Source organism: Chiroxiphia lanceolata, chromosome 8 (assembly GCF_009829145.1).
Source record: "Chiroxiphia lanceolata isolate bChiLan1 chromosome 8, bChiLan1.pri, whole genome shotgun sequence".
NCBI classification, from domain to species: domain Eukaryota; kingdom Metazoa; phylum Chordata; class Aves; order Passeriformes; family Pipridae; genus Chiroxiphia; species Chiroxiphia lanceolata.
Window position 1 is genome coordinate 4,214,093 of NC_045644.1, and position 25,437 is coordinate 4,239,529.

Below are 25,437 nucleotides of genomic sequence, written 5' to 3' on the forward strand. Positions count from 1 at the left end.
CATAAGGTTGGGCAAGAGTTATTTTCAGTGTTTTCGGTTATAATTCCTCATGGAAGTGATAATGTGATGTATTTTTAAGGAGAGTTACACTTAGAATCACTTCACAGACTGTCTACCATGAACAAAATTTTGGGAAAAAAGGGTTATCTTGTGAGGTGTGGAAAGACATCAGTAATTTTATTGTTTTAAAGTGCAAATAGTGTATTTATGTACTAGGAATAAACATGCAAAATTTATTTTCTGAGGCACTCATAAAGTAGTAGGCTGCAATATGAATATCCTTTCTATGCTAATGCAATATAAGGTTTATTATATGCTTGTTTAGGATTTAAATTGTTTATCTAAACATGTTTTTAAATGTGTAAATATTTATTTATCTTTAGGAAAGAGCTGACTGAGGCACAGAGAACAAACAAACCTTGTGGGAAGTGCCACTATTATCTTCTTATCAGCAAAACCTTCACAGAAGCCACAAAGAGTAATTCTAAGAGGAGAGAAGGGAGAAATCAGCAAAAGGAGGAATTAATGTTTGCAAATGCAGAGGAAGAATTCTTTCATGAGGTAACACGTGATACTTTTAATTTAAGATGTTAATTTTTCTTTATGTATCACCAAAAAAGGTGTTTTACCTTAAATTTAAGAGGAACTTTTAACAAGATATGATCACAACTCCTTTTAAATTAGATCCAGGGTTTTTTAGAGTAGTGTTGAGAGATGAGCAATCAAACTATTTTTGTGTATTGATTTGTGTTTCCTTCTGGTCACCTTCTGTTACTTTCAAAAAATGCTCAGAATAAAAAACTTGTGAAGATCCAAACAAGTAGCTCTCATTTCCCTTTTCTGTCTCTTCTACTCAGGGCAAGTATATTAATAAAAAGTGCTAAAATACTGAGATGAAAATATTACTTCCTGTCTCCTAAGGCAACCTATCCACACAGTTCTGGTCCCAAGCCAAATCAGGTGAGGGGAAGATGCAGGAAATTAAATAAAAAACGTGCTTTGAAATGCAAGGAATTTTTCGTTGCGTGGTGGGTTTTTTTCCCAAGCTTTAAAAAATCCTATTCTACCATATTATTGCTTTGTCAAGGGACCATTATTTTTCATTTCTGGCAGTGCCTACAGGATGAAGTCCTTGCACATGCACTGTGTGGTTAATGGCCAGGGTTGCTGTGTGTGATCATTCATGACTCTCAGTGAGAGGCTGTGGTAGGGCTGTAATTTTATTTCTTGGGAAGAAGGAACGTGTAAGTGGGAGTATTCATTCTTAGCCATAGGAAATGTTGTTGCCTCAGTGCAGTAACAAGCTGGGGATTTTCCTTCTGTGTTCCTGCCACAGCAGCTGAACCTGAGCTCCCTGCAGAGGTGTTGTTGAGAAGCTGACAGGGAGCAGCCTGTGATGCCCGTGTGTCCCTGGGTGTCACATTCCAGAAGGGCTGTTCTGTGTTCCTCTCTGCTTTGTTATTTTGGCTGGCATTCTAAAGGCTAATTGTGTGCTTTCAAGTAAATTGCAATCATTTTCAGCTCAAGTGGGTGGACTCAAACTGAACGTGCTTTTCTTTTTTTTAACAGTCTTTAAAAAAAAAATAATTCATTTTAAACATTGTGGAGGGTGTTAGATGAAGTGGGTCTCTGCACTTAATAATATGTGTGTGTTAAATTAGTGTTGGAGTATATATCCTCCCTGATCACACAGAAGGTTAATTAGATTGCCATAAAATGGTATTAAATGTGATGAGGCAGACACAGCCATATAAAACAGAGAGAAGCCTTTTTGCACTTGGCAGTTTCCTGGGCTTTATTCTGTTCCTTAAAATTACAACCAGGAAATGTATTATAACCAGACTTGGAACTGATTAAAGATTTAGGGCTTCCATTGCTCAGTTGTTCTTGAGCAAAACCCCTCATTTAACGTGGTGGTTCTTCAAAAATTAAATTTACAGCCTTAAGATACTGTTAGTGGGAATCAAACCTAAAAGGAGACTGGATTTTAACTTTCCCTGCAAAGGGAAGTGGTTAGGGAAGTTTTTCTACTAAATGATTCAGTTCATACTCCTTAATCCGACTTGTGGGAAAACTAGAAACATTTCTTAGATACATTTTCCTTATCCATCAGGTATTTTGTCTAGGAAAGCTAATAAAAAGGGACTTCGTATGCAGTATATATATCCTTGAAAAGAAATAATACACATTATAGACACCTGCCTATTTGGAGAAGCACAAATATGTCTTCCAGTGGCCCCAGCCTTTCCAAGAGCTTTTTGAAACTCTCCTCAGGATTCATATTGGTGCCCATGCCCTTAATATTGATTTCTACCTGCTGTGTGAAAGAGGGGAATTACTGTTCCTCATATCCTTACAGATATGTTAATTATTAGGACTCTGAGCAGTTTTAATAGTAGGCCATGAAGGGAGCAGAGCCTTCTCACAGCCCCAGGCCTTCCAGATGTTGTCCACACCAATCCATCATCTTCAGTGCAGGCTCAGTCCCACCTGCATTCTCCTGCTGTCCCTTTTATCTGGGTTTTGGCTAATTCTCAGATTACACAGTGGTTTGCTCTTGTTCCAGGGTTGAAAGTCTATTAGAAGCCTGATTTTCCTGTCCAAGATCCCTGTTAGTTGCACAACAGCTTCTAAGGACTGGCCTTTCTTAGTGTGATCGTATGGAATGAGATGCTACCATAAAACCATCTAAAATAAGGCACAGTAAGAGTATAAAGGGGACATTGATTTTTTTTTTTCCCTCTGTCTTAGGTAATTTTTCTGATCCTAAACTAATCATAGCAGAAATTTTAGAATTTAATATGAATCATATAAATCCTGTGAAAAGCAGATAGTTTAAAACGCTTAATAGCGGATTTTTTTTTGGGTGGACCTTTTGAGATGGGAGAAAACTTCTTAAGAAGCATGGCATAATAGGTTCATTATTTTTGCTTTGTTTAGGTGATGTATTGTCTTCATGCTAATGAAGAATTTTAACCTGAATGCTTTTATTTGTGTCGTTCAGAAAGCCCTTCTGAAGTTCAACTACTCTGTGCAAGAGGAAAGCGACACCTGCTTGGGTGGCAGATGGTCCTTTGATGATGTACCAATGAAGCCTTTGAGGACTGTTATGATAGTTCCAGCTGATGGAATGAATGCCATTATGGAGAAACTCAAAGACTACCTCTCACTCTGAACCCCCCTGCAAACACCAGGTTTTTTTAAGGCAGCCCTTGCAGAACTCTGACTTGGCAATATTTTCACACAAGACTTGGTGGTAACGGTTTTGTTCCACTCAAATGCCTCCTCTGTGCTCCTAAAAACAGCCTTCAAATTAATATTTTTAAATATTTCATCCGAGTTTACTTTGGTATCATCATCAAGCAGTCAATAAAATCCCAATGTCAAAAGAAAACTTTAAGATCTGCTCAGTGTATTTTTAACCAAAACTAAGTCACTTATTTTTGTTATGAAATAATGGATGCAACTCCTTTTGTTGAGAAAAGTGCTTTTTCTTTATGTTTCTTCTGTCAAATACATTTATGTCAAAGTTAAGGTGGGGATGTACTTTGCATATATTGCTTTTACTTGTAGTTGTCCACTATGTCATAGTTCAGTCTAAAATCACTGAATGACACATCTCTGTTCAGTGGGAGCCTCAGTGGGAAATTCCTCATTTTCTTTGTTGTCACTGGTAGTTTCCTGTTCCTCCTTTGTGGTTGAAACAGGTGACAAGTGATTGATCACTTCCTGCAGAATATCCTTGCTTTCACTAGGAGGAAGATTGCTAAAATAATACTGAGGTACCAGCTCAGCGAATCTGGGGAGGAAATGAGACAAAACATGATTATTTTTTAATTGAATTCTGAAATGTTTGAATAACTATTTCCACTCATATGCAAAAGGTGATGCATAACAGCTGCCAAGTTGGTATTTCAACCCAAAATCTAACCTGTCTGTAAGAAACCAGAATTCTCTGCAAGATATGGTAGTATTTTGTGCTTTCAGTAGACTTGCATTTAATATACTCAGTCCTCACTTGAGGTGATTGTTGTTCAGTTCTCAGGGGTGCAGATGGCATTAAATAGTCATTTTCCTGGTTTGGAACATACCGGATCAATAACATTATGAAAAAGGCTCTCCTATAAACATGGCAAATAGAAAAGCTAGGACAGGGAAATGTATATTCTTGGTGTAAAGAGATTTTTGCAGCAGGAAGACTGTAGCCTCTTGAATCCATAGAGAGTTGATACAGGATGATTCAGCTGGCTAGGTACAGAAAACATGTTGAAAAAAAGATTTGCTGGAAAATAGGTTTTCAGGGAACAAAGACATTTCCAGCTGGATTAATCTGTGAGTACACTGGTTGGTTAACTCTTTGAATTTTATTTCTGGATATTTTACTTTGTAAGAAGCTTTTGCAACTTATAAGGTATTTTTTTCAATTCATGACAGTTACAGTGGCAGTTATTGAGACTTAGTTCACTACCTGAACAGATCAGCACATGCTGGGAAATGCAGAAGGCTGACTTAAATCATGTTTTGTTTTGCCCAAAAATAATGGTAAGGGCTGAGATCACACATCTTCCCTTTTTTAGTAGCACTGAGCCTTAATGCAGTGAGTGTTTTGAAGGAAAATGGAGCCATCAAGCAAAGCTACACAGAGTGACAGAACAATTCTGGCAACAAAGAAATAAAATTTATCCCACGTATATTCACCAGTGAATATAAAAAGTGTGAAAAGCAACAATTTCTTCCTCTTAGAGTGATGCCAACTCCTCTTGCTTGACTAGGTATGAAGATTATCCTTTTCTCTTATGCCTCTTTTACTGATTTATTGGTTTTTATCCCCACAAGGTGATGATGTTGTGGTAGAGGCAGGAGGGAAGAAGCATTTTCATCACTCTTAACTTACAGATCGGGTGATATCTCAGAGACGACTCGGATGGAATTGTCTTCTGAAAGACTGAACTCGTGGAATAAAACCCACTCAGGAATCCTTCTGGCGTTGTAATAGGATGAGAAAGGATGGAGCTGGGCCACTTGTCTGTGTGTCAACATCAGGTAGTTCCCTGAGCCATCCACATCACGAGCAATCTGAAAAAAAAGAACGCAGGGAGTCATCCATTGCTCGATTGATCAGTGTTTGCCTAATATATTAAAACCAGAAATTAAACTTGCCTTCAGACACTTTCAACTGGAGAGGCTAAACCTCTTCCCAAATTTGTGTGGGAAAGCTGGGGGCTGGATACCATGAAATGAGGCTTAAAGAATATATTTGTATATTTGAAAGGAAACTGCAACAGATGAGGGCAGGTGAGTACATAAGTGTCTGAACTTGGCTTTGAAGGGTCTGTGTGAAAACATAAATGTATATTCTTTAAGATATAGACTCTTCATGGACTTTGAAATACAATGTGTGGCAGGACACTTGAAATAGTGTAGTTTGGAGGAGTCATTCTTGTGCTGAGATGAAGCACAGTGATGTGCAGGAAAACGTGTTCCAATGAGAATAAATTAATCTTGCTTATGTTTACAATTACAATTAGAGTATCTTACTGGGCTGAGATGAAGTAAGCTGTGTATTATGTGCACCTAAATATATTCAAGTAATTTATTTCCAGGGTGTTTTCACAGAAACACCTTCAAAAAGGAAGTAATGTTTAAGAGAATATTACAAGTTAGAAGAGTTTTTTGAGGTAAAAGAGTTCTTTAAGTGAAAGTCATATTGACAGTTTTCATATTGCTTTTTTCTTATTTTGTGATAGCTGAACTCCAGAGAAAAGGTTGGAATGGGTGGAAGTGTTTGATACACCATGGAAAAAATGGCTTTTATCCTTTTTGGTGACCAAGAGGTTTCCCTAACTTAAGTTCTCTGAAAGCATTCTATATGATTTAACAATGCAGCAGGATCAAACCACGGTATTTTTCCTTACATGCATGAAGTAACCCGATAAGAGAGCTTTCTTAATGTTCAGTGCATTTTCTTTTGATCCAAAGTCTGGTTGTGAAATGGGGAGTTCAATGCGCTTCATAATCTCCACCAGCTCGGCTCTGATGATTCCTGCCATCCTCAGAGCAGGACAGCTCAGGAAATAATCCCGACACCACTTCTCAGTGCTGGACTCTGGGGAGGAAAAAAAACAGTATTTTGGCTCAAAGCAAAGTCTTGTTGATAGGTACAATCCACAGAGATACTGCTTTGAAATGCTCTCTGAGTAGAGCAAGAAATTAAAACCATTTTGGAGGGAGTAGCTGTGCCTGGACTGTCTACAGTTCTGGTAATGAGCCACACAGATGTCTTGGGCTCACTGATGTGAGTGGGCAGTTCCCGATATCCTCACTTAGTTTTATAGAACTTTAACTGTTTCTTTCTGAATAAAATCCCTCATTTGGTCTGTTAAAAGTAACAGCTTCCAAGAGAATGAGTATCAGCTCTGTTTTTCAGGCTTTCTGGGTTCAGGCCGGGATATGGAGCTGAGATCACATCTGTAGTGCTGGTGATGGCCCTGCCTTCTGGAAAAGGACTGGTTCTCCTGGACTTCCCTTCAGCATCCAGCATGACTGAATGGGAAATAACCTTACTTTCCTGTCTGAGGGTTTTACTTGGAGTGTGCAGATTTATCCCTCCATGGTCTAAGCACTGAACTCAGGTTTAATGACCCAGAGCAAGATGTTTGAGCACAGGAAAATGCTGTGAAGAGCTGCTGCTGCTGTGCAGTCCCCTGGCTTTTAGTTGGTTTCCTGTAAATGTGACCTTTACTACTTTCCAGTTTTCCCTTAGCTTTTCTTTGAGTTGACAGCCATCAAAAAACCATCAGAATTGTTGGGCTGCTGAGGGAATCAAGGCCCTCCTGAGCTGTGTTTATGTCCTTTCACATCTTAAACCTGGATTTGGGCTTTTACAGAGGGAACCACCATTCTGGTTTGGCACAGTGTCACTTCAGATGACTACTGGAAAAGTGCTTGCATATCCATGTTGGATGTGGGCTGCTGTCCTAGGTTATTTTCAATTAGTTAATAAACTAATAATATTCATTAGCAATAGCTACTCTCATAGGTTTCTCCCTGCAAATCAGCAGTTCTGGAAGGAATCATTCAGGAAGGGTTTATGACAACAGCTGATCAGATTTTCTGTTTGTCTTTTCCAAATTGGTCCCAGTGTGCTTCATTTTGGTATGGGCACACTCACCTTGGTTTGTGGAGCTGGCACTGGCTTCCTTGAAGGCATTGAAGATGTTGATAAGAGTAAAGTGATCTCCTGCAGGGTGGGAGAACCTTCTCCAGCAGGTCAGGGCGATCTCCTCTGTCCCAGGAGGAGCGTGTAAGAACCAATTAGGAGCTTGGAAAAAAATCAACACAGTGGTTATGTTGGTTTTTTCCTTCCTCAGTTTCCTTTGGTGTCCAGCTGCTGAAGAGCTGAACCCACTAAGTGTTTATTTAATAGGATTCATCTCAGTCTCTTGTTGAGTTAATGTGTGCTGTAGACAGAAAGGAAGGTGAGCAGCTTTCTCCCAGAATGCTGCCAAAAATGCCTCATAGTGGCATGATCCAATTTAGCTAGAATCCACATGGTTTATTTAATATAGAAAGAAACTAAATTTATGGCTGTAATGCCTTAATTTGCCCCTATATACTGAAATTTGTGCCTCCCAGTGCGTTTCACTTCTGTTGTGTCTTTGGAGGTTGTTGAACTTTTTTAAAACTAAGTTGTACCTGTGCTCAATCTTCTACATTTGTTACATGTACTTAAAAATTTTATCACAAGTTTAGGGCCACTGTTAAAAATCAACCCAGCTTGGGCATAAAGTTGGAGAACAATTAATATATGAAGAACAGTTAATGCAGCTTGATATCCTGTGGGTTTATGTCCTTCCTACCTGAGATTACGAAGTTATGTTGGTTTTATAACGTACTTGAAGTAGAGAGACAAGTTCACAAAGTAATTCTCTGTAGGTCAACAGTTCAATATTGTTTATAATCAGAACTTCCCCTAACTTTGTCTGTAACCAATGTAGATGAATATGGGATAAGAAAGTTAATTTTGAAGGGATGTTTCTGGCAAAAGACTGGAAGCCCACGGGCAGCTGAAGCATGGAAATGGAATGCTACTTATGGAGTCATTACTTACATTTCATTACACACCAAGGCAGGACTTAAAACAGCCAAAGATATTAATGTATTTGTAATAAGCAGGATGAGAACAACAAAAATTTGCTTTTGTGGATAGACTTGGAAAGAAAGCCCATGGATTTGGCAGGTGGCACAAGCCAAGCAGTAAGACATGATATCTGGTACCTGTTACCATGGCTGCAATGGTGAGCATTTCATCCACACACTCAAATTCACACGAAGCCAGGAGTGACTTGGACAGTTGTGGGTCCAGGGGAAATTCTGACATAATAATTCCAAATTCAGAAAGGTTTCCATCGTTATCCAGGGCCGCCAGGTAATCCAGATCTTCCAAAGCCTGCATCAGGCTTTCAGGAGCTGAGAGAGAGGACAGAGAAATAAAATTCTTGAGAATGGCTACTTAAAAATGAATGAATGTTCATTATAGTATTTCAGTTTTATATTTCTTGTGTAAAAATGGTAGAAGTCAACTTCTTTTATTTGACAATAAGTAAGAAGAAAAAGTAATAGAAGAATGGAAGGCTGAGAACAGTCTGGAGGAAGAAAAGAAGAGGTAACAGAGAGCTGTAAATAACTTGGTTGATAATTTTTATGTTGGAACAGTTTTTGTCAAAAGCCCAGACACAATGCTAAATAGTTTATTGCCCCCAGACTGTGTCAAAACTCCTTCCACTATTGGCAGCCTTCAGGTGTTTTTTTGGGTGCATGTTTGTTCTTTTGAAAGAGGGGTGGTCTCATTTGAGGGGTGCTGAGGGATACAGAACAGCTCTAGGAAAGAGCTTTTTAAACAGACAAACAGTTACAGAAATTGTAACTATCTTATTCTTACAGGTATTTGGAGTTGGTTGCCTTTTTGTTTAATTTTTAATTTTTTTACGTAGTTTCTCATGGTGTCAGAAGAAAAATGGGAATGTAATAAAAGAAAATTTATCTCTAGCAATTGGCTGGGCTTTCTCACTCCACAAAATTAACTGTTCAATTTTCTCTTATTGGAGGCTATAACTTCCTTACAACCTCCATAGGTAGAAGTGAGAACAGTGAGGTGAAAACATAATGAAAATATAGGAAAATGTCCTGAAAGGACAGGATTGAGCAAATCAATACTTAAAATTAGAACTTGAGCAGGTCTGTAGGAAATCTGATGATGATGAAAGTAGGTCCCTGTGGCCAAACAAGCAAAGAGCTTCATGTGCATGCTGGCTCCAGTCCTGGGGCTGGAGAGAGGGAACCTGAAGGCTGGGTAGAAGTTGTCAAACCTGCACTCCAAAAAGTAGTTGCTAGAGCATGAAAGACATTGGGGGAAATTTGGGAGCTTTTGAAGTGTGAAGGTTCTTTCCTCCCAGCTCTTTTCAAAGGTAGATTTCTACCCCAGGTCTTCCTGCAATGGTCAATGTGTTTTATGAGCACCAGTTCATTTATATCCATAACTGCCCTCTGGTCACTGCAGCAACTCCCTCCTTATGCCAGTTTTAGGAACTGCTTGATGTATCCTCAGTTTTATGGATAACAAGTTCAATTCTAGTCCCCTTGAAGCTGGTGGCAAAAATTCCACTGCAGCAGGACTTGGCCTCATCCCCAGCCCTGGAAGTTAATGAGTGCTCTGGCAATTTGTCAGCCCTCTGTGGGCTGCTGGCAGTTTGCATATTAATGTGAAAAAGCCCTCAAAATAAAATAACCAAGCCCCAGCCACAGCTGCCCACCCAGGCAGGGGGTGTATTTGGACTTGTGTCTTCATTAGGTGACTAGAAGTAATTTCTTGCATTTGTTGGGAATGGGAATGTCTCTGGCAGGCCAATTCTGATCACCAAGGTTAAAAGCAAAGCAAGGCTGTAATTAGCTGGTGGGCCCCATTTCTCCATAACACCACAGCTGCAAGAAGATCTTAAGAGGAGTTTTTTACTTCACTGGCAGTGAACTTTTAGTTTGTTGCCATCTCTCTGTAATTAACTACTTATAATCAAGTAAGGAAAAAAATGTAAGATGGAAGGCAAACAAGCACCTGTTGTTTTTAACCTTTTTCTGTTGCTAATGTCTGAAGGGAAAAAAATATGATTTATTATTTCCCCTTACGTGAGTTTTTATACAACTTCTCCAGTGTGTAAATCTGCCAGTGTTGTGGCTTCACTCTGAAACACCCAGTTTTCAGACAAATTCTCTCAGGTGTCTGTAAATTCCTGTTAAAACTGTGGACCTGCTTCACTCTCAGAATTCCTACTTCTGCCTTTACAACATGAGGGCTTTCTGTCTAGAGAGAACTTTTATTGCCAGGTGTATGAGGTTTAATGGGATAAAAGATGAGCCCTTACAAAAGCTGAAGCATCTGAGAAGAAAATCCTTAGGGGTTTTAAAGAAATGAAAAGTAACAGCTGATGATGACTAAGAGTCAGTGACAGGAAATAAATATCAGTGACTGAAAATACAGGGAGAGTAAAATGGTCATTCAGATACATGGTAATTGCTAGGAAATCATGGAAAGCTAATTTCCAGAAATCAACAAAGTAGTTTGTGCTAGAACTTACAAAATATATGGTTATATGGCAGCCAATTTCGATCTCCTGATAGCATCAGTAATTTGCATTTTTATGCCCTAGAATTAGTTGTCTTGAGATTTATAAGCACAAATTACTTCCCTGTCTTGCTATGAGTGTTCTGAAAATAGAAAAAGGAGACTCCTGGAGTTTTATTACTCTAGAAAGGACAAGATAGTAAAGGATTAGAGCAGGTGAAGGAACAGTAACAAATAAAAAATACAGAGTAGGGCTTTCAGATATGGGGCTGCATTTTGAGGCACAAAATCAATAAAAAAGTCAGTGTAAGAACAGCAAGTGCTCACTGGAGAGTTTTTTATGGTGTGATCCTATTTAAATAAAAAACTGTGACAAACCAAAAGTAGTGGAGATGTTTAGATATGGAAACCCCTTCTTTAAAGAAGAATTGTGCATTGTCTTACAAGTATTTCTAGCCAGCAAATGTCATTATTTTTAGGGGTTTATGCCAACTCCAGTCACTGCTGAACCACAAAGCTTTGTGGCTCCACAGCTGCTTTCACAGGAGCAGAGTTTAAAAGAAGCTCTCAAGATGTGTCCTGTGCTTTCAGCAAGAAACTGTTACATCCTTGGAATTTTAAAAGGTATTTCCTAATCTAATATTGTCTTTCCCTTGTCTGTGTTCTTTGGCTGCTCAAGACTGGGTTGCTCTGGGCTTTTTTCAGGAAATCTGACCAATTTTATATTAAAACAGACCCTGCTCTTGATCATTCTTAGGCTTAGGAAAGCAAATATATAATTAATTGTCATTGTTAGCACTAAACTCATTTATCTGAGAGACTCAAACTACTTAAAATGATATTGTTTCAGTTTTTTGTAACTTTGACATGAACAGTGAACTATGTCTCTAAAGATAGCTGCACCTGTAGTCTTTTCAGTATCACATCCCACGTGGCTGAAATTAAGTGCTCAAGTGACCAGATAAATACAAAAGTATTATTATTGTTGCATAAGGAACAAGTGATTTAGAGGTTTGGTCGAAGTTCACAAATAAGTGAATATTAGAGACAGGAAACTTAAATTTCATAATTTTTAATAGTCCACTTAGGATCCACAGCTCCTATGTTCCTTCTGCTCTGTGCAAACATTGAGTAAGTAAAATATCTTTTTCTTGGTAGATCTTTTCTTTCCATGGAAATAACTGTTGTAAAGTTAGAGCTGACATGAGTGTCAGGTGAAGGGATGTTGTCTTTAAAGAGCTGATTCACTGCCTGGCAAACAGCAAGTTTTCCAGCTCCTGTTGGGCTGAGCAACAGGAAGAACTGCCAAAGTAATTACTGCAGGGAGAACAGTTCTGGGGAATGCTGCTACTGTTTTTTAACATTGCTCCTTGGATAGCAAACTGAAGATATGGAGAAATCTAGTGCCAAGTTTTCCTCAAATCATGCAAAGGCTTTTCTTCTCCAAGCACAGGCTTCTGTGTGCAGGTTCCATCCTGATTCTCTTTTTTCCCCTGTAACTGAGGGAGGATTTTTCATGAGTCTGTCTTGCTCTGAAGCCACCAGTTCTATAACTATTATTTTGAAATTATAGTTGATCATTAAACATTGCTTTTCCAAACTCATACTTTGCAGTCTTTCCATCCCCCATTATGATGCTTCATCACTCCAGTGAGGCTGGTCATGGTCCCTGCTGTGTTTTCTGCCAGGAGGGACAGGCAGGGCAGAGCCTGACCTGTGTTTTCCTGACAGCATACACTGAATAATATCTGCACACCAGGGATAGCACTGACTGCTTAGCAACATTTGTTTTCTGTCTGCTCTGTGTCACCCTCAGAGCACCTACATGACTGTGCAACATGTATATCCAGAAATAGAATAATTTAAATAATATTATATATCATTACTGCCCTCCTTTTTCTCATTTTTCATCTTAACCTCACAGATTGGTTTGGGTTGGGAGGGACGTTCAGGCCCATCTCTTTCCACCCCCTGCCATGGGCAGGGACACCTTCCACTGTCCCAGGTTGCTCCAAGCCCCATCCAACCTGGCCTTGGACACTTCCAGGGATCCAGGGGCAGCCACAGCTTCTCTGGGCAACCTTTTGGGATGCCCTTTGTGATACCAGCTCTAAGGAACTGGCTACTTTCAGTGGGGTGTGGGCTCAGTTATTAGGCTGTATTAACTGCCCTGACCCTTGTTCCTGCTGCCAAGGGACAGGTTGTCCTTCCTTTCTTTGTTTGCTGTCTGGTCCTTACCTCCTCCAATTCCTTTTATCCTTTTCCACTGATTTGTACAGCACACACCATGACCTATGTGGCCACGTCTATGCTATCAGAAAGCTTTTCATTAGGAGATGTAACACTACCTAATTGATGAAATTCAAAAATCAAACCATCAAAGAATTAACAAGTAAACTTGAGATACTAAATCTGCCATGAAGTGGTCTCTGTTGAGCAGACCTTACATGGTACATTGAGTTTCTGTCTTTGACAGTCTGTTTCTACTGAAAAAATAAGCAAACAGTTTTCTTTCCTGGAACAATTTGAAATTATACACATTTATGCAACTTTTGTTATGATGGATTTTCTAGAAATATATTCTTGGTGGGGTTGTAATAGCGCAGCTGTCAAATTTCATGGTCTCCATGACCATCAACAAATACTTTATTCTGAAAATTGTTTATGGTAATTGTGAATGAATGCAGAATCTGCAAACTGCTTCCACCTTGATTTCTTACAGAAATTTTACATGGCTTCATCTTTATACTGATTTGCATAGTTTAAATAAGGATTTTCCAGTGATTTACAAAAACACATAACATTGCTGCAATCCATGGGACTGGAATTCTTTTGTCCCATTATAAAACACAGTAAAATCTATCTGATTAACTGATGCAAATGTAAACACATCCCTGTTATAGTGGCACAGGAATTCCGGTAATGCACTTCAGAGCTGCAGTGCCAGATACATTTTCATATGGCTCATGAATCCTAAAAAGGGTAACAAGCTGCATTAGCTGCTCTCGATTATGGCATGAATTAAATGCAGCAGCTGTAAGCCTGACATGTTTGTTGCTTTCATAATGCAGTAATGAGTCAGAGTTAATCCCAGCTTTTATTTTTCCTCAAAGAGCAGAGGAAAAAAAACCCTCGTGCACATTGTTGCTGAGCAGAAATAAAATGTTTTACTGATGTAATTTTTACTTCTTATCGGCTGTATGTTCTCTCCTTCACGTGCAGGAAATGGACTGTGAAGTACTTGGAATTCTTGCTGTGAATTTCAGTGTCCTTCTGATTAGTTTATTCACCAGTTCCTGTCCATACCTTACTCATCTCAGTGAAAACATTGTTTTGTTTAGGAGAAATTCAGCATGGGTTAAAAAAACCCCAAGCCTCCATCTGTTCCTTTGCAAAGGAAAGGTGAGAATGTTAGTTGGGCAGAAAGGGTCCAGAGGAAAACCTGTGACACGTGGGAGATGCTGCAGTGTCTTTACTCCCTTTACTCAAAGGGAAATTCAGTCCAAGGAGGTGAAGACACATGGAATAGTCAAACTCATGGCAGGGAATTGAAACTAGATGGTGTTTAAGGTCCCTTCCAACCCAAAACCATTCTGTGATTCGATGATTCTGTGATAGATAATGAAGCCTTTTTGTGAAGGTAAAATCTGCTCAAGAGAGGACACTTTCCATCTCTGAGAGCTCTTCTCTTTGCCTCCTCTGCATCACTGTCCTGCAGCACATAACCCAGAGAAGGTGTAACACCTATTTGACCTTATAACTAGCAATAAAAACCTTCAGAGCTCCCTTGTAACTGGGTACCAGTGATATTTGGGGCTGGGCAGCAGGGGCTCCATGGTGTGATTTTAGGATCAGTCTATTTTATATATTTATATCTATCTATTTATGTAATTCTGCTGGATTTTGTGCTTCTTTAACCACTGGAGATCACTGTGGCATTAGTATCTGTGGCTGGTTGGGTCTATCTTGGCACAGAATGAGAAAACTTGGGCTTTCACAAGCTGGGATTATTGACCCAAAGCTCTTGGGAAGATGAAGGACCCAAATTCCATCCCGAGAAGTGTCCAAGGCCAGGTCGGATGGGGCTTGGAGCAACCTGGGATAGTGGAAGGTGTCCCTGCCCGTGGCATAGGGTTGGAATTGGATGATCTTTAAGGTCTCTTCCAACCCAAACCATTCTGGGGTTTATGTACTTGAAAGCCTGATGTGTGTTTTGAGTTCTGTAAGTTGGTCTAATACAATAACTGACTCCCCTTACAAATTCCTTCCTTCAGTGTTCCTGTTCCTTTCAGACAAATGTGTTTCACAGCAGGTCCTTCAGGCTGTGTTCTGATCATGTCAGGTTTACAGGGGGGATTGTGGTGGGGGATCAGTTTAAGTACCAGTAGGAGAAAAGTTCACTGCCTGCTCCAAAGTGGAGAGAAAGCCAATGTGTGACCTATCCTAGGATAAATGAAGAGCTATATTAGACCATTAAAGCTCTGTCTCAAATGTTTAATTGTGTGTGGCCTAAGATGGGAAGGAGACCAGGAAATGGTGCAGACTTTCTCATCTCCTGTCTGGGGACCCCTACAGAGTTTGTGGGATTTTTCCTTTGTTCAAACAGTTTGTCTGACATTCCTCACACTGTTTCAGTAATTCCTAAAACTATTCAATACTCGACCTCACACTTTTGGACTAGTTAGCACAAACTTTTTTCATATTTAACGCCCATCCAAGTAAAGCTGATGCATTCACCAAGTGCCTTCATGATTTGTACTCATCAACACAATGCTTTTCTTCAGCTGCATTATCCAAAATACAGCCAAAACTTAGAATCCCTACATCTGTGAAATCCTTAAACGCCTCTAGCATTTCATTTTCTCTGAATGCCTTCTCCATTGTGTCTTTAAATCCCAAAATGTGAATGCTTTTCCTGGTATAATTCTACTAATTCGTTCTACAGTTCGAGAACAACTTTCTTCGTATCCAGTAAAAAAATTTACTTGTTTTAGTATATTTTTTGGTAGTAAAATACATTTTAAATTTGGGTGGAAGGCAGCTGTATTCCATGAGCATTTTCCATGCAGGTTTCCTAGATTCAACACAGGAGGTGACACTCACAAGGACAAAATACTTTGATTCTCATCAGCTTTTGCACAGACTGGCAATGTTTTTTCATATGTCTTTTAGGCATGTTTCTGCTAAAGAGAAAAGTAGAATTTCTTCTTAAAAATTCCACTTCCAATCTATTGCAACATCCAACAGTGGGAATTAAACTCTCTATTACTGATTAATTGCAGTGTACAACACGTAGAAGACAAGTGGTTGTTTCAAATTCAAGTGTGTCCAAGAGGAAAGGCAGAATAATATAAGAATTCTTCCTATTTGGACTGGAAAATTATCTGGAATGAAGCCATTATCCACCTCAAACCAATGAAACCAGTGCTATTTCCTTCACTTTAATGGGTTTCAAATCAACAGCAGGATTTGCTGGGTGTTGTGATAGGCCAGAACAGAGAATATTCTTCTATAGAAAAAGTCCTAAATTATGAAGTCAGGAGAAAAAAAAAGCAACTTCCTTCATACGCTTACATCAAAATTCAGTGTATTCCCTGTCTAGCACTGCAAGTTTATTTGGGTTTATTTTATAAAGACTATTGTCCTTAAGTAACAGCTCATTGTAAATTTGAGGTGGGAGATGCTGGAGGATAAGAAGGAAGCTCATTTCCTCCACATATATCCCCCAGGTAACAACAGTGCTTTATTTGGGTTGTAAACTTTTGATTAAAGGAATCTATTTTGTTGGATATCTGTACAATGGGACACACATTTTCTTTGTGGGTCCCAGGAAAATAATATGAAACTTAGATGAGAAGATATTTGGAATATTGATTTTTTTTTTTTTCACTCCAATTCCATTCAGATACTTTATGGTATTTTTTTTTAAGTGCTGCTATTGAATTGGGAACTGTTGTAGCAGGTAAGTGGTAAAAGCAGAATAATATTATTACAAGTACTTAAATAAAAAGCAATACTGTGAGTAACAGGGCAAAACTAACGTTTAAATACCTTCGAAAATAATAATAAAAAGATGAAAAATTGCAGGATCCCCCTTACCTGGGCTGCTTATGAAGTCACAGTGTGCAAAGCCAGCAATGTCCATCCTCTTCAGGAAGAGCACCAGGCTGGTTAGGTTGGATTCTTGCACTTTGGCTGGGACATGTGGTTTCATTTCTTTGTCTACAAATTCCTCAGGATACAAACAGAAGAGTTTGCCTGGAAGAGATTTTGGGAAAAATTACCTTTTTTTAATTCTTTTTTCTCGCACTGCAGTTTGATTCTATTAATAATTTGAGCTAATGGATGTAAATGTTGAGCTGATAATTCTACCTGATGGAGACATGCCCAGAATTTGTTTATGCATCTCTGCTTGACTTTTGCTGATAGGCTGGGTTAGAACAGAGTCTGCTCTGATTCTAGGATTGTACACCTTTAAATGAAAGAGATATTAAGCATCAGATAAGTTCAAGAAGGCTACAAAGATATTAATGGTCTGTATTGAATTCTTCTCTAGGTCATTTTACAGAAAATGTATAACGGTTTCATTTCTTTTTATGTCACCAGCTTGGAAATGAGAGCAGTCAGCACTGGCAAAATGAGAGTTTTGCAGTAACTCCAAGTGTGCTCTTAGATAAATGTCTTTGTTCTGAAGAAATGCACCTTACTAAAGCAGAAAATGGTGTCATCTAGAAAAGCATCAAAAAAGTTATTTATTTCTTCCAATAACAGTCTAATAACATTTTGTTCCATAACTGCAGATTTTTGTCTGAACACTGAAATCTGACAATTCAGTACAGGAGACAACAGCTGTATTAAAGATGTACAATGCCCTGTTTCTTTTTTTTTCCTTGATTATACTTTATTTTGATTAAACTGAGGAGCTGATTCACTCTCTGTTCTGGCCACCAATGATGTCCATAGCCCCCACAGTGTTTAGCAAGACATAAAAGGGCTATTTGGATAAGGCAACTTTTTAATCATGACATCTGAAGTATTTTTGTCTCCTATAAGCAAGGTCTTATTAAAAAAAAAAAAAATCCTTCAGTGCAGGGGACAAATTTTCTTCCTCCAGGTAAATATCCCAGCTGTGAGACTTAGGTGGGATTTTGTTTTACACTAAACTTTCCCTGTTCTCTCAATATTCATCTGATTTTCAGCCACACGGGTTGGATGTGTTTGAATTGCTGAGGGACGAATGTTACAGGACTAAACTTCAGCTGTTAGGACAAAATAATTGAATTAAAGGTAAAAATGTCATAACCAATAGAGGTGTTTTGATGGCTGTGAGGACTGTTGGAACTGGTTTGTTCCCATTGCTTCTTATTTTAGATTCACAGAAGTCTGGAAGCACTGAATTTTACTTCGGGCTTCAGGTTAACTATGGAAATGAGATTCATTTTTGGCACCCAAAAAACCTGGAGTTTTAGAAATAAGTTGACTTATCATGGTCTAATTGAAAACTGCTTTTAGGCTCTTCTTCCTTGCACACCAAAGAAGGACTGTTTTTTTAGCTTGACTGGAGTCTGACTTAGTTTATAACCCCCATATGAGAACCTTTAAAAATTACAGGTTTTTTCAATGAAAATGAAAGGTCCTGGTAGTTCACAGGCGTCTCCCTGAACTGTTTTCAGAGCTAATCAGGATTATCGACCCTGCTCCAAGATTTTAGGAACGCTTGACTTCAATTTTGGTTATTCCACCTTGCATTGTAGAAAGCAATTGTATTATATTGTTTCTTTTGCCTATTACTGGAATATTTATTTTGACTAGTAGGCCATGTGGGATGGTTACAAAGTCTGTAGTAGTGCAGCTTTCAAACTCATGTGTAATGACATGTTCCTACATAGTTACTCATTCTTTAGTTCATCAGTTAGGTATGAATGAAAGAAATGAGATATTTTTTGCAGCTGCACTAGCCCTTCCCAGGGTGGGAAACAAGAACTGAGGACATATTTAGAATAAACTGTAAAAGTTCAAAGGTTAATTAGATAAATTGCAGCATTTTGAGGTACTTGGATGGTAACACATATCCAGAAGGAGCACAAGCAGCTTTAAAAAGGAGAGTTTCCCTGTGTGAGCATCCCGTGGTGTTACATGATTATGGCATTACATGGATTATTCACTCATTAAACTAAGATCTACCAAATCAGGAAATCTGCCAGTAGGTACCCAAGAACTGATTGTATTTTGTTTTAAATATAAGATACTGAAGAGATAGTTAGGACCAAAACTAAAGTGAGATGCATTGGTTTGGTGCTCAAATGAGTGGCAGTTTCATCTGGGTGTGTTAATCTGGCTTTAGAAACTTGAAATTTTTGGGTTTTGACTGAATTTAGGAAGTAATTGTGACTTCTTGCTTGGTTTTCACATGAACTACCCATGAAGGTTATGTAGATTTTATTAATTTGTATCTTAAAAATACAACAGAACCTGATTTACAACAGAAAAGAAAAATATATAATCCTTTTGTAACCATTTGCAGTAACCTGAGCTGCACATTTCCCTTTCCCCCACCGTGAAAAGGCCCCTCTGCACAGTTCATTTGTGACAGACTCTGATTTGCTTTACTGACCTTTCTTCTTTCAACACCGACATCGATGACAAAGGTCACATTTTTAAGCCAAATCAAAGATTCTCCAAAGCTTGTGGTGAGCAGCACTTTCCTCCTGTATTTTTTGCAGCATTTCTGTTGGTCTGGCGTTGGTTTGGGAATTGGGTCTTGCTTTGTGGGGTATAAAGGGATGGGGATGAGTTCACCAAGGTCAGGGTTTAAATTAGGCTGCTCCTGTCTGATCATTTGATAAGCTTTTTCAATTTCCTGTAATCAAGAGAAATGCATTTTTCCTCATGAAACTATTATGTTCTTACTCCAATTGCAATATATAAAATTATCAAAGTATTCACAAACCTCCCTGCTTTACCTTAATCATTATATTTAAGAAGATACAAGTATTGTACAGGTCTTAGGCACTGGCGATAAGATATTTATAGGCCACCTAAAAACAGAAATATAAATAATTTCTTGATTAAACCCAGAAATAATAGAGTAGGTCAACCCCTTACCTGTTCACACGCCAGGAAGATCACAATGTCCCCCTTCTCCTTGGTGTGGTGGATCTCGAGGAGCAGCCTCAGGGCAGCCCCAAAGAGGTCCCTGTGGGTGGAGCAGGAATACACGACCTCAGCGTGGTGCTTCATCTCCACCCGGATCACGGGAATGCCGCCACAGTAATCCTGCAGAGTGCTGCACATGTGGGGGGCAGTGAGGACCACCAGCCTCAGCTCTGGCCTTGCTGTCAGCACATCTTTGAGAAGGCCAAGCAATGCATCTGTTGCAACAGTCCTTTCATGCACATCGTCCAGGATAATAACCCCATAATAGCTCAGGAGGGGCGTGGACATCATTTCCCTCTGCAGCATGTCATCTGTGCAGTACCTGCAACACAGAAACAGAAAACTCTGCAAAGTTGCTTGGAATATTCAGTCAGGGGCTTGGGGACAGCTTGGTTCTTTCTGTTCTAACAAGAAAGATTTCATAAGACACAGTCTCAGCTCCATGCTTAAATCCTTCTTTAAGTAGCTACACACTCGGTGAGATTCAATGGCACTCAGTGGCACTGTGGTTGAAAGGATGCTCCAGGCAAAAGAAGAAATACTTCTGCCCTAAAATCATGACTTGTACTGCCTTTTATCTTCCAAACTATCTAAGCATATTACATACCACAAACAACTCCTGAGCTTGGAAGTAATACTTTCAGATGAGGAAAAGAAGGAGCACTTGAGGCAGTGCCAGAACCAAGACGAGAGATTAATTCATACCCTCACTTTTGTCCCTATTATTCCTGCTCCTGAAATTCTTTTTAAAGGATGTTATTTTTTTGTTGTGTTGCTCAGCAGGACTTTGAAATTTTGAACCAGGTTTCGACGTGTGAGAGGACAGGATTCATCTCCCTTTCCCAGCTGGAGCAGCTGCGGGAAGTTGTGCTGCAGGATGAGGTTTACAGCGTTCTCCGTGAAAAGAGAAAGGATGTGCAAAAGGCAGAGTGGCTGAAATTGATTTTCAGAAGGGGTGAGTATCCTCTTCCCCACTGGAAATCAGTGGCTGGGAAAAAGGCTTGTGATCTAGTTTTGTGCCTGCCATGTTAAGGAATTAGAGAAAATAACTCTCCTAACTTTCTAGGAGGCTCAAAAGCTGAATCTCTGAGTTGCTGCTGTCACCTGCCTATAGTTAATACATTAAGTGCATTTCTTATCTCTTAAATATCCTCCTAAATACTTTTTTCTCTTGTTACTGAATGTACCCTCATCTAACCATGATTTTGGATGGCTTTTGAATTCCAGCTTTACTTTCAGACAGATTATCCCACATTCTCTTATGATAATGAACATTCCTGTCCTGGAAAATAGAGGAGGCAAAAGTAGAGACAAAAAAAGGAAGTCACTGAGGTGCTTGATGAAGTTTTGCCCACTTAAATCTCTACTATGATTTTTAGCACCTTCAAACCCTTTACTGCTTCTTGATTGATCACAAATCTGCATTTTAAAGTATTATACATAGCTGTATAAAGCAGCGTTGGGTTTCTTTGTTTTCAAGAGCTAAGAACTGCAGAGCTTCAGCTGCAAACTTTTGCACTTGCAAGGAGCTGTGAGCTAGACATTAATCACAAAATCACAGAATGTGCTGAGTTGGAAGGGACCCACAAGGATCATTGAGTCCAACCCTTAGCATCAGGACCATCCCCAAGCGTCACACCATGTGCCTGAGAGCATCATCCAAACACTCCTTGAGTTCTGTCAGCCTTGGTGCTGTGCCCACTGCCCTGGGGAGCCTGGGCAGTGCCCAACCACCCTTTTGGGGAAGAACCTTTTCCTGAGATCCAACCTAAACCTCGCTGACACAACTTCAGGCCATTCCCTGGGTCCTGTCCCTGGTCCCCACAGAGCAGAGATCAGTGCCTGCCCTTCCCAAGGAAGTTGTAACTGCAGTGAGGTCTCTCCTCAGTCTCCTCTTCTCCAGCTGAATATACCAAGTGCCCTCAGTGTCCTCACATGGCTTCAAATCAAGGCCCTTCCCCATCTTTGTTGTCCTCCTTCGGACACTCTCTCATGGCTTCATATCTTCCTTATATTGCGGTGCCCAAAACTGCACACGATATTCGAGGTGAGCCTGAAGGCCTTAAAACCCCAAATGCACCGACCTCAGGATAGTTTCTGGCATGCAGCAGCTTTCAAAAGGGATGAGATACCCCACTTCATGGCCAAGGTTGACATCCATCTCATCAGCCACACGCAGGGCCAGCCTCACCGCCGTCTGCCCGTGCGCCTGCGCACACACCACCACGCCGTGCTGGTAGCGGGCAGACAGGCAGTGCTCAGCACACCACTGAGGGATCTGCAGGGAAACAGGGAAAAAAAACCCAACCATGATTTAGTGTTTAACATGTTTAACAGAGGCTGTAATTCAGAAGCTGACAGCGTAGAACAACTAAATCAACTCGAGCACCTACTGCGCTTGCTCGGAAATCGTCTGCCCTGATAAATGTCAGCGCTTGGAATCTCGTAAGTGCTCAACAGGAATGAGAAGGTTTACCTGGGAATTTCTCAACTGGACTCAGATTAGTTTGAATATATTGCAGAAGGGACAGATTTGGCCTCCAGGGAGGAGGTGGCACCAGCAGTGTCATAATAAGGACCCGCTGGTGGATCCAGCGTGGTTAGAGCAGTTGTTGTCAGGGGCTGCTGACAGGAATAAACCTGCTTGTGTTATATCCATAGAAACACATCCCACAACGAACAGGATTTCAAACTGACAAATGCCACAGTAAATATATGTAATTTCAGATGAATTACTCTGCAAACAGTGATCACTGAAACTTGAACTGCTCCAGCAGCTTACACAGCAGTGCTCTAATTTATAGATTTACATAAAATCAACGCTGGAAAATATTCATGTGTTATTGTCATGAGAAAGTGCAATTGCATTATAAATATTATTTTAGTGAAAGTATTAGAATTCAAATGCTTTACTTAATCAACATATAAAATCAGGTGCATCGGCCATAAATAATTTATTTGATATAGTTATATGTGTATTTCTAAAAATGTTTAAAAACCAGCCAGCAACGTGTTACATCTTATTCAATTTGTTTAAGGACAATTTAAAAGCTAACATTTCTTACCAAGTACTTTATTATACAAAGTTTGCTGTGTATAAATTACAGTCAATAACAAAAAAGACTGCTCTCCAAAAGTCATTCCAGGCACCAGGTGGGTATGTGTGTGTCACTTTTATAGTAACATAGGAATTTTCAGTGGGAAGTGTGATGTCTCTAGTTCAATATGTGATCTCCAGCAGCGTCCAGCATCAAAGTCTCTGGCAGGTATGAGATGCCCTTCAACAGCAATTATCCCACAGCTTTACCTGCAGGAAAGTTTTCTCCTGTTCCCAGTCACAAACAATAATATTGTGGCTTCTAACACTTGTTTGAAAATTCTCTCTTTACTATGGCAACAGACTGGGATTGTTATATATTGTCAGAGCAGAATTTGATAGTCCTGATTGATGTTTGTGTGCTTAGAATCAACTGACATCTTGGCTTCAGTGATGTCTTCGCATGAGTTCTGCAAAGTAATTTTGTGTTCTTGGAAAAAGCGTTGGCTCCTGGCTGAAGGGAGGGAAACACCATTAATTCTCCCCGAGAAACAGCCCTACTGATTTCAATCCTTCATTCCCTGAGCACTTTTATCACCTTCACTTACGACCTGACAGCAAATCCACTCTATTTTTTTTCTGATGTAGCACTAATCAGAACCAAAATACACTTTCCAAGTAAGAATATGCATTGAATCCAAAACAGGCATTGCAGAGTTTGCCGTTTCCACTGGGGTTCAATGTGATGATGGACAAAAAGAAACAAAAAAAGGCAAGTTTAGTCAGGATTAAGGAGAATGGCCAGCTAAATGTAGAAGGAATTATTTACTGCTAAAATACTAAACCTAAGTCCTAAAGTATTTTACAGTTAGTCTTGGTCTATGTGCAGACTATGGAAATACACCTACAATTTCAGGAAGGAAAGATTTCAGCTGATACATTCTGTAATACATTTAGAAGTGTACATTTAGTAGGTTTTCATGTTCAGATGTTACATTGGGATATAAAAACAAAACAAAAATGAACAGTGAACATACTGGTGGGTACAATAATATTTTATACAGAATTTTTCTAAGGCTGTGTGTATATTTGGTTCTGGATTTTATACTGCAGCAGTTCATGCATGTGGTCTGCAGTGTTCAGAAAGGACTTATCTTTTAAAATTTAGTGTTTAATACAGAAAAGTTGTAGTTTGAGATTTTTATTAGTTGTTTATGAGCGTCTGAGGCAATCTGAGAAGTGTTACTCTTGAGCTTAGCTTACCCTGAACCCTAAAAACACCATCAACCAAGCAAAACTTGCTTGTAACAGACAAACATAAAGTACCCATTTTTTGTGAACATTTAAAGAAAGTTGTTTAAATGTTTCATATATTTTAAATCTGTGTTTGACTGTATTAGTGTTTATTCACCTTCTGTATTTCACTTTCCCTCTCTGGCCTTAATACCTCAGATTACAATAGTTGGCTGCACATCTGTTTCTGCACTGAGAACTGCTAAACTCAATACAACTGTGTGTGCTGCATCTCTTCAGAACTGGGTGCTTTTATTCTGCAATACCAGACAGTTCTCAGCACAACACATACAAGGAAAATGTAAATTTGGATGTTGATGTGCCCAGTACAGAGCAACAGCTGTGTATACTGAATTATTGCAAAATTATTTTTTAAGAATATATAGTATTAGTGAAATAGTTATAGCAAAAGAAAAGTGGACAACATTAAATGTTCTAAAAATAATTAAAAAAAACCCCAACCAAGTCTGTTGTACTGACCTGGGAACTCTTACCAGTCTTAGCATCTCCTGCCACCATCACAATTTGATTATGAAGCAAACTGTCCATGAAAGTATATTTCTCTTTCCATATTGGAAGCTCTTCTCTCTCTTTCAGAAGTTTATAATAACGGGAGGAGTAAGGCAAGCCATCAAAAGGATTAAGCTCTAAATCTTCTCCACATACAAGTATTTCCTCTTCATCACCATCACTACTGTCAAGTAACTCTGAAAAGCAGTGATTTTCTGGAGAAAAGGTTAAAAACTCCATTTTTCTTGCATAACTGATTCCCAGCAAAAACACATTAGTAGTGGAAGGAGTCCTTTGTGTACTGATGGATCATTCTGGCTCCCTAAACCTGAGGAAATCCATTTTTCCTTCCCCCAGGATTAGTATTTCGCAGCCCTTCGGTTTAAAAGTTCAGTCTTGGGCTCCAGCTGCCTTTGTGGTCTGCTTGTCCCACTCCAGGTGGTTTAATAACCTTGAGAAAATATATTCAAAAAATCATCCAAACTCTTCAAAGCCACGATGATTAACCCCAAAGATGTTAAAGAGAAGCTGAGTAGCTTTTGCACTCCAGTAGCCTGTGAAGTCCCAGTGTTTGCTCTTGTCTGCTCCGGCTGGGCCAGGCTGGAGAATAATTGGGAAAGAGCACGCTGAGCCTGACCTTTATCACTCCTGCTACCGTGAATAGGAGGCTCTGGAGCACTTATTGTGATTGCAGGGATGTCATGTGGGAGGCTAATCCTGGCACAATGGGCTTCACCCCTGGGTGCTGCAACAACAGCGAGTGGGGAGGCGACGGAAAGAGTCCGTCGGGAACAGCCAGTGCTCTGGGGTTGTGTTGTTTGCA

At 39.5% G+C, this 25,437-nt stretch overlaps 2 protein-coding genes across 3 annotated transcripts in view; one reads left to right on the top strand and one right to left on the bottom strand.

Annotated features, from left to right (window-relative positions):
* The window catches only part of BCCIP (BRCA2 and CDKN1A interacting protein), an 8,926-nt gene extending 5,529 nt beyond the window's left edge, over positions 1 to 3,397 (top strand). The window contains exons 6-7 of the mRNA XM_032694332.1: positions 384 to 561; positions 3,005 to 3,397. Of these exons, the coding sequence (XP_032550223.1) occupies positions 384 to 561; positions 3,005 to 3,175 (349 nt within the window). The 3' untranslated portion in view covers positions 3,176 to 3,397. The remainder of the gene's footprint in view (positions 1 to 383; positions 562 to 3,004) is intronic.
* On the bottom strand, positions 3,276 to 25,437 carry DHX32 (DEAH-box helicase 32 (putative)). 2 transcript variants are annotated; one of them, XM_032694330.1, is made up of 11 exons: positions 24,585 to 25,437; positions 21,859 to 22,052; positions 19,724 to 20,096; positions 19,233 to 19,478; positions 16,991 to 17,090; positions 16,718 to 16,876; positions 8,278 to 8,469; positions 7,172 to 7,321; positions 5,916 to 6,106; positions 4,895 to 5,076; positions 3,276 to 3,799 (listed from the first exon to the last, which is right to left on the bottom strand). In XM_032694330.1, exons 1-11 carry the CDS (start codon positions 24,852 to 24,854, stop codon positions 3,604 to 3,606), a joined length of 2,253 nt encoding a protein of 750 aa, XP_032550221.1. In that variant the 5' UTR covers positions 24,855 to 25,437; the 3' UTR covers positions 3,276 to 3,603. The 2 variants fall into 2 exon arrangements, with proteins under 2 accessions (XP_032550221.1, XP_032550222.1); XM_032694331.1 differs by lacking the exon at positions 24,585 to 25,437 and adding an exon at positions 22,251 to 22,350.